The sequence below is a fragment of the Gobio gobio genome (genome assembly GCF_949357685.1).
Source record: "Gobio gobio genome assembly, chromosome: 16".
Classification (NCBI taxonomy): Eukaryota; Metazoa; Chordata; class Actinopteri; order Cypriniformes; family Gobionidae; genus Gobio; species Gobio gobio.
This window is the reverse complement of record NC_137109.1, coordinates 48,108,673-48,118,413: the sequence shown is the minus strand read 5'-3', so window position 1 is coordinate 48,118,413 and position 9,741 is coordinate 48,108,673. Positions and strand designations below refer to the sequence as shown.

The 9,741-nt window shown below is 39.1% G+C and overlaps 1 protein-coding gene across 1 annotated transcript; it reads left to right on the top strand.

The window, feature by feature from the left end:
- The first annotated feature begins 775 nt into the window (after positions 1-775).
- Positions 776-8,693, top strand: LOC307139888 (E3 ubiquitin-protein ligase TRIM35-like). The gene is made up of 6 exons (XM_079839034.1): positions 776-1,369; positions 1,835-1,930; positions 2,045-2,275; positions 2,386-2,408; positions 2,491-2,609; positions 7,703-8,693. Exons 1-6 carry the CDS (start codon positions 977-979, stop codon positions 8,245-8,247), a joined length of 1,407 nt encoding a protein of 468 aa, XP_079695160.1. The 5' UTR covers positions 776-976; the 3' UTR covers positions 8,248-8,693.
- The last annotated feature ends 1,048 nt before the right edge of the window (positions 8,694-9,741 follow it).

The following is a 9,741-nucleotide window of genomic DNA, read 5'->3' as shown; positions in this document are numbered from 1 at the left end:
TGTTGCTGGGCAACTACGATCACTAATTAGTGATCGAATGCAGCTGCGACTCGTCAGCGTGTGTGTATATATGGTCTCTGTGTTTGTTTGTTCATTGTCGGATCGTTCTGTGTGGTGCTCACGCTCTGTCCATTGCAGTTTCTGCCCTCCGTTTCCTGAGTTCCTGTTGTTCCTGGACTAGAGTTTGCCTGCTGTGGATTTTCTGGATTTCTGTCTGGATTGGAGGATTTGCACCGTGGATCTCTCGTTTGGACTGCTGTCTGGAGATCGGCCCATTGTAGTCCCTGTGCTGCCAAGGACCAGCTGCACCACGACCTCTTCTGCTACTTTCACTGTTGAACGTTCTGAGTTCTTCCTTTAAATAAAGGATTGGTACTTGCATTTGAATCCTGAGTTTTCTATCCTGACATTCTGTATACCAAAGTATTCTAGAGTCAAGTGTGAGCATCTGTCCGACAGCTAAAGCTTGGCCGAAATTGGGTCATGCAACAGGACAATGATCTCAATTTTATATTTATATTAAAACCATTCAAAAGTGTGTCTTTTCTTTTTCACAAGACTGTATATCAGCTGCTTGCCAGTCTTTGCACAAAGTCAGTTCACAGAGGCTTAGTAACTTAACCTGCAGGTAATCATTAAAGTGAAAACATTTGAACACTTTCTATTTAATCATCAATGCAAGGCCTATTACAACAGAACAACACCAACAGAAACTCAGAAATCCAGTCTGTTTTCAGAAGCTCCACCCTCTTACAAAACCAGGAAATGACTAGTCATTATTTCTAACTTTCATTTTTACTGAAAGCTAAATCGAGTCAGTGTTGTGAAGAACAGAGGACACTTTATATTAGGATACTTGTGTATTTCTGAATTAACCCAGATTAGATTTTGATTGTAATGGTTATTTACTTTTCAAACCAAAGACCAGAAAGTGAAACTAAACTGTAGATCACTGGATATTTTACAAGACGAGGAAATGGATTCAAAATCTGCAGAAGAGCTTTCTTGTCCTATTTGCTGTGAAATCTTCAAGGTTCCTGTTATTCTTTCCTGTAGTCACAGTATTTGTAAAGAGTGTCTACAACAGTTCTGGAAAACTAAGGAAACTCAGGAGTGTCCCGTCTGCAGGAGATTGTCAAGACATGATCCTCCAGTTAATCTCGCGTTAAAAAACTTGTGTGAGTTGTTCCTGATGGAGGGAAAAGAGAGGCGTTCATCAGAGTCTGAGGAGATCTGCAGTTTACACAGTGAGAAACTCAAACTCTTCTGTCTGGAGGACAAACAGCCTGTGTGTTTAGTGTGCATAGTCTCAAAACAACATGACAATCATAAATTCAGACCCATCAGGGAAGTGGTTTCATCTTACAAGGTAAGACAAATGTCTCTCATTTCATGTGCTAAATACGGTGATAAACATAGAAACAGTAATAAATCAGTATTTATTTTTGCTCTGACTAAATCTCCATGACTTACTACTGATATAAAACTCTGCACTGCTTCGGCCGCTCGGATGTTCAAATCTTCTTGAATGTAACAGCATTGGCACAAAACATGTTTTGAAAACAATAGAAATGTCATGAGTTATTCATATTTTTTCACTGATAATATGTGATTTATTACAAGACACACCAAAAAGTGATAGTAGTATCTTTTACAACTGCATGGATATAATAATTAAGAATCGGCCGTTGCAAAATCCACATTTGTTTTGGTGAAAACAAGATTTCTTGATGTTCGACCTTTCCAAATTATGTAAAAAATTGTCCTGAGAATGACCCATTCAACAAATAAATAATATAACACGAAAAACACAGATTTTCATCTTAACCTGTAGGAGGAATTTAATACAGCGCTGACGTCCTTACAAAACAAGCTCAAACATGGAGAAGAAATGAAAGGAGAGTGTGATAAAACAATTCAACACATCGAGGTGAGGATGTATAAAGAGTTAAACACTCAATATTCACACACACAGTTTATTATTGACATCAGTGGAGTGTGTGTTCACACAGAGCTGACTGAAGTGAATGTGATGTGATTTCAGTCTCAAGCTGAGCACACAGAGCGTCAGATTAAAGAAGAGTTTGAGAAGCTTCATCAGTTTCTCAGAGACGAAGAAGAAGCTACAATCACTGCACTGAGGGAGGAAGAGGAGCAGAAGAAGCAGATGATGAAGGAGAAGCTGGAGGAGATGAACACACACATCTCAGCTCTTTCACACACAATCAGAGACATGGAGGAGATGATGAAAGCCAATGACGTCTCGTTTCTAAAGGTGACCAATCAATCTGGCTTCATTCTTTGAGCATAAAACAACTTGAGACTCACTGACAATGAGAGTGTTTGATAAGATATTAACATGTTTTCAAACTCTATATTTTCCAGAACTTTAGCGTCTCAATGGAAAGGTGAGTGAGCTGCTCGTATCTCTTCTCTCAGTGGATCTGAACTCAAATTCACTGCAGTTCTGACTCCTGAATGTTCCTCCAGAGTCCAGATCTCACAGCCGGATCCACAGATGAGTTCTGGAGCTTTGATTGATGTGTCCCGTTACCTGGGTAACCTGCCGTTCAGAGTCTGGAAGAAGATGCTGGAAACTGTCCAACACAGTGAGTCTCAGCAGATCTGACACCAGCGCAAAAGATCCTTCAGATAGAAACACACACAACAGTAACATCTGATAGAAATATATTTAGTAATCACTTGAATTTGTGAGTGAATCTGAACTGTATTTCAGAAGATCATCAGATCATACAGTGAACTCATAATGACTACAGAAGTCTGTTCCTCATGGTCTCTGCTTATGTATTAGGATACAATAGTGTTTATTAAGTTGGCCTGGAAGAGCCAACTTACTGAAATCCTATTAAACTTAATATTGTTATTATTATTATTCTTACTCTAAATTTCTGACAGGTGCGTTCACACCTGACGCGATTTGCGCGAGTGATTTACATGTTAAGTCAATGCAAAGATGAGAATAGACATTCTGCGGTGCGATTCGCGCGATTGAGGCGGCGTGAATTGAGCGTTTGGCTCGATGGCTCGAATCGCCCGAGTTGAAAAATCAGAACGTTGGCGGATATTCACGCCACGTTAGCCAATCAGGAGCTTGCTCTAGTAGTGACAACAATGAGGAGAAAATCTGTATTTTAAAGGATTAGTTCACTTTTAAATAAACTTTTGCTGATAATTTACTCACCCCCATGTCATCCAAGATGTCCATGTCTTTCTTTCTGCAGTCGAAAAGAAATTAAGGTTTTGGATGAAAACAGTCGAGGGTTTTTCTCCATATAATGGACTTCAATGGGCTCCAAACGGTTCAAGGTCCAAATGACAGTTTCAGTGCAGCTTCAAAGGGCTTTAAACGACACCAGACGATGAATAAGGCAGTACGAGCAGTATTTATGCTATCATATTACCTCTTAACAGACAAACGTGATCATCTCTGAGCTCAGCCATTACTTCCGCAAAGTGAGGTCAAATTCGATCGTGGTCATAGATATATCGATAGTAGATGCCTCATTCTACTGATCTGTGCAGGCGCTAATGAGGCTTCTACGTATACATCTATGACCACGCACGTATTTGACCTCACTTGGTGGAAGTTATGGCGGAGCTCAGGGATGATCACGTTCGTCTATTAAGAGGTAAAATTATAGCATAAATACTGCTCGGTTTCTCACAGAAACTGATGGTTAGGCTAGATAAGACCCTTATTCATCATCTGGTATCGTTTAAAGCCCTTTGAAGCTGCACTGAAACTGTCATTTGGACCGTGGACCGTTTGGAGCCCATTGAAGTGCATTATATGGAGGAAACCCCTGGAATGTTTTCATCCAAAACCTTAATTTCTTTTCGACTGCAGAAAGAAAGACATGGACATCTTGGATGACATGGGGGTGAGTAAATTATCAGCAAAAGTTTATTTAAAAGTGAACTAATCCTTTAATATCTGGTTCAGACAATATAATTATCACTGTGATAACATGAAATTACATGAAACACAACCCAGTCTCTTTTCGTTAAATGCAATGTATGATCAATAATAGAAAAGTAGAAGTAAAAGGTATAATAAGCAGTGTTGGGGAAGCTACTCTGAAACAGTAGTTTGACAAGCTACAAGCTACTTAAACATGAAAGTAGTTCAACTACAGCCAAGCTACCCTTCTGAAAAAGTAGTTAGATACACTACAAGTTACTACCAAAATGTAGCTAGCTACATCGAAACTACTTTTATTTATTTTTTAATTTTTTTACAATTAAATGCAAATTTACAAATAACTGAATAATCGTTAATGAAGAATGTTTTAAGTTAAATGTTTGGGGTTTAAAACAACACAATGCAATACAATTATGATAAGAGTAAAGTTTTATTTTGTAAACTATCCAAATATACAATACTCAAATGTAGTCTATATCTCAAACTGACTGTCAAGTGCAAAATCGCTACAAATGTCATGTCCCATCAATGCAAGAACAAAATATAAGCAACTTTGATACACAGGAGTAGACAAAAATGCATATATATATATATATATATAGCAGGATAATCAATTAAAAAAGGCTATTATTCACCTGTATGTGCTTGAAGTCTTGGACGCAGACAGCGTTTTAATCTTTTGTTTGTGTCAAGTCAAGTCAGTCAACTTTATTTATATAGCGCTTTTAACAATGTAGATTGTTTCAAAGCAGCTTTACAGTGTTAAACAGGAAAATAATGCAGCATAATTTTATTCAGCTGTATAGCCATTCTGGAAAAATTTCAAGTATCATACAGTGACAGTGTGGGCTTTAGATCAATAATTTGATCAGTAATTTAGTTTAAATGGTTAATTTAGTTTATTATTTAGATGTATTTCGATGTTTAGTTGAAAAATTCAGTGTCCCAAAACTGAGCACGCCAAGCCAGAGGCAGTGGCTAGACCTTGACCTTTGTGTAAATCAAGTGTGAACTTTACTAGTCAATTTGTGTGAAGTTATCAACCCACTCCTGTACGTCCTTTACATAATCATCAGACGATCTCTTCTCTGTGAACCGTAAGCCGCAAGATGCGCAATGAAATAAAGATGGTAGTAACGCACGATTTTAGTTTGTGATCTGTTGGGGTAACAGCTTAAGACCCAGGACCAGTAAGTGAAAAATGAAGACCAGGAGTCAGGAGTCAGATTAATTAAAGAAAAATTTACTGAAGAATAGTTTGCAGTTTCATCAGCAGAAGCCAGCTCAAGAGGAATTCGTAGGCCGCGCTCCCTCTAACAGTCTCCCCGCCTCCGTCTAACGAACATACAATTTCTGAACAGTTATACTGTTTTCAAGGTCTAGACACGTCAATACTGCCATGTGGAATGATTCTGATTGGCAGAGAAAATGCCCAGTCACGGTAAATTTCCACACAAGGATAGATAGCAGAGCATATCACTAAAATGGGTAGACTAGTTGTCGCCCCATGACTAGATTTTTAGATCACAATGACCTCGGAGGAAAAGGCATAGAAAGGCGTCTATAGGTCTGGCATCGCCTGCAGGAAGGCCCATATCCAATACTGGATCTGCACAAATCATACAACGCACATACACAATACTCCAGAGTTTCCTCAAGGTTGAGAACATCTTAACTAACTATCAACAAAACACTTCTCCAAGACATACTGATACTACATTTAGTACAGAAGTGAATTTATTCTATTTAGTAAGAAAAGCATATAAAAGAGGTACATTTCTCTGAGTCCCCAAAAGAGTCACATAGCTGTAACATAGGTGACCCCGGGGGTCACTTTAGGAAGACATACAGTTAACACATGCTGGGCCCTTCTCACTCCCAGGGTGCTTTACACACCCCAAGGACAGTTGCCTGTCAGCACGGCTTGACACAGACATCAGAGCAGCACCTAAAGAATGTGGATCCAAAATCACACAGCAAATATAGAGAACTGATTTATCAAATGTAGGAAATGGTTATAACTTGATTATCATTGATTCTTATTTTAATATTGAACATAAAATCATTCTTGAAGGATATGTGTCTGATGAAGAGGCAAGTAATGTTTGGCTTGACCCTTGACCCTTCAGATCAAATAAGAAAAAAACACTGCGCTGCTTCAATGCATTGCAGGCTCGTCAAAACACAAAACGTAATGTAGCTTTTGGTCGCGCTACACCGCTACTTGCTGGAAAAAGTAGTTCGCTACTGGAAAAGCTACATTGTTTTAAAAGCAACTGAGCTACTGACAAGCTACTGAAAAATGTAGTTAAGTTAGTAGCTTAGCTACTTGTAGTTAACTACTCCCCAACACTGATAATAAGCTACACATGAAATAAAGCAAATAATTCAGTCAAACATTCAAAGTCAGTGCTAATCGGCTACAACGGTAACTTAAAGTTAAATAGCCTAAAAATATAAAAGTAATGAAACTTCACTTTGCCCTCAGCCTAAACGATTTGCCAGGGAACAAATTATAGATCCATGAGACCAAAAATCACCCGTTACATCTACACAAGACGAATTACAGCTGGAGACGCCACAGAGACATCAGAGCCAGCGGCAGACGGCAGAAGGACTGGCCGAGGAAAGCTGCTCTGTTGTGAAGTGAATGTCACGCGAATGAAGCGAGTAAACTCAAAATGTTCAAGCATCCAACTTCGCGTGAATTATTCGCGTCTGATATCAGACCTTCAGACTGTTCTAGCTTGAGTTGCTATATCTTTTCTAACTGATCGGACTTACGCTTTTCCTAAAAATGCTGATTAAAACTCGGAAAAACTCCCATAGACTTTCATTGACGGAATGTTCCGATTTTCAAACTGTCCAACTGTCAAAAATTCAAATCTAAACACTGAAGCCCAGACTCACTCAAACTGACATTCTATGAACTAAACCGTAGAGACTCATTAAACTCTCCATCTATCTATCTATCTATCTATCTATCTATCTATCTATCTATCTATCTATCTATCTATCTATCTATCTATCTATCTATCTATCTATCTATCTATCTATCTATCATAGCAACCACCCAGAACACCGTAGCAACCACACAGAATACCCTAGCAACCACAAAACATCCTAGCAACTGCGTAGCAACCACCCAGAACACCATAGCTACCACACCAAGTGTACCCTAGCAACCACATAGCAAGACAGTAGCAACCACTCAGAATACCCTAGCAACCGCATAGCAACACCCTAGCAACCACATAGCAAGACCTTAGCAACCACCCAAGTACCCTAGCAACCACATAGCAAGACCCTAGCAACCACACAGAGTACCCTAGCAACCACATAGCAACCACCCCAAGTACCTTAGCAACCGCAAAGCAACCACCCTAGCAACCACCTGAGTACCCTAGCAACCACATAGCAAGACCTTACCAACCACCCCGAGTACCCTAGCAACCGCACAGCAACCACCTGAGTACCCTAGAAACCGCATAGCAGGTGTAAACTACTAACTAAAACTCAAACTATTTCAAACTTTAAACTTTTCTAACTTTTTAAAACTTTCTGGTCCGGCTTTTTCAAGCCAGCTTAAAGTTTGTCTCTACAAACTTTTTAATCTAGTTGAATACTGATATTAAACCTGAAGCCTCAATCCATTCTGACAGAAACTGAGAGACCATTGTTATGATAGCAGGATTTATGTTTTATATTTACATTTCTGATCATATTTCCTCCTGTAATCTGATGTTCTTCTCTTTGCAGCTCCGTTGACTCTAGATCCAAACACAGCAGCTCCTGATCTCACACTCTCGTCTGATCTGACCAGTGTGTCGAACAGTGATGAAGATAAAACACTTCCTGATAATCCAGAGAGGTTTGACTATTATTCATGTGTCCTGGGATCTGAGGGCTTTAACTCAGGAACACACTGCTGGGATGTGGAGGTTGGTGACAGTACATTCTGGATTCTTGGAATAACCACAGCATCAAACCAAAGGAAGGGACGGGATTTCTCTAAGTCTAATGTCTGGTGTGTAGGGTACGTGAAAAGCAAATACAGATCACAATCCCCAGATCAACCCTTCACTGTCTTTCCTGTTAAAGTGAAGCTTCAGCGTGTGAGAGTTCAGCTGGACTATAACAGAGGAAAAGTGTCATTCTCTGATCCTGTCACTAACACACATTTACTCACATTCAGGACGTCCTTCAAAGAGACTGTGTTTCCATTCTTATATAATCCCTGCACAACTTCTCCTCTGAGGATCTTACCAATTAAACTGATCATTACAGCAGAAAATCACAGTTAAATCTGATTCTGCTTCTAGATCAATTCAGTTTTACAAGTTAGAGCAAGTTTCTCTAGTTTCTTCTAGAGAAATTTACATAATATACATAGTTTTGCAAATCATGCTTCAATAATAACACTGTAATCAAAGCGTCTCATTCGTCAATCACACTTACATTTAAAATGTATCCAATAAATCAAGCTCTGGAAACATACAGTATGAATAGCAGCTGTTTATATATTCTTACATAATGTTTGACAGAATAACAAGACAAACTAAATCATTGCAAACCACTATTTAGAATATTTTTTAAATGTTTGAAAATTAAAATATGTTTCTCTTTTTTATGGTTTAATTTGGTTAAAGGTTTGTTACAGTGACAGATTTTCATGGATGCACAAAACTGCCTTATGTAACAGGAACTGGAAAAATATACACTATAAATAATAAAAGAAATCACCACACCAGATGAACAATGAAGCACTTCAGTGGATTTTAAGAACAACTGCAGTGACAAATATAAGTCATGATACCATGTGCAAGACAAGATGACCATTGATGATGTAACAGGATCGTTCTCAGCACCAGGGACTGCAGTGCATGCTGGGATTTGGTGACAGCAACAACATCAACACTGACTGAACTGAATAACAAATTGATCTACTGCAGAGCTGCTTATATGAACTGAACTCATTTAATAGTTGATGATCTTCACAGTTATTGAACTGAACTGAATCAACACTGAACTGACTCCAGCTGAAATGGAAGCTTCAGCTTAAGTTCTGCCAGGAAGACTTAATCACTTCGTCACTTATTAACTTCATCTCTATCCAATCACGTCTTCATATTTTCTGTATAAAGGTCGTACTTACACATGTTTGAGTTCGCAGATGCCGATGCGACAACAGATGACGAGCCGGATGTTCCGTAGCGGTCGATCGCTGGTTCTATTATTTAATTAATTAAGTTAATAATGTGCATACAGTGGCGTTCTAAGTCCATGTCAGCCTATCATTCTGTTCACTTGGCTGTCGCGGCAACAGACACGAGTGCCTTCACTAACGAGAGCAAATTGCGCGTTCAGATTCAGAACAATCACTTTCATGGAGGACAATCTGGGCATGTTATCAAAAGACACGGCCGTGATCTTTATCACCATCTGGCATCATCACTACATCAGCATTCATCACAGTGATATATGATTTTGCATTTCCGATGCCGATTGGGTGTAGTATTTACTCTTTCTCAATTTGGTCGCAAGCATGTTTAGTATAGAGCAGACGCATGCATCAGACGCGCACCTGCTTGTGCAACGTGATCGCTCGTTGTCGCTCGTGTCGTAACTATCCATAGTGCCCCGTAAATTATTCGCACTACACCAGTTACCGTTAATGATAGCTTTTGTTAGAAAAGCTGAAACAGGCTAACATGCTGTGCCATCTGTTCTATCTCCCATGAACACAATGAAACCTCAAACAAGAGTTTTAAAGCAACATGCACCCAATCGGGCTCCAT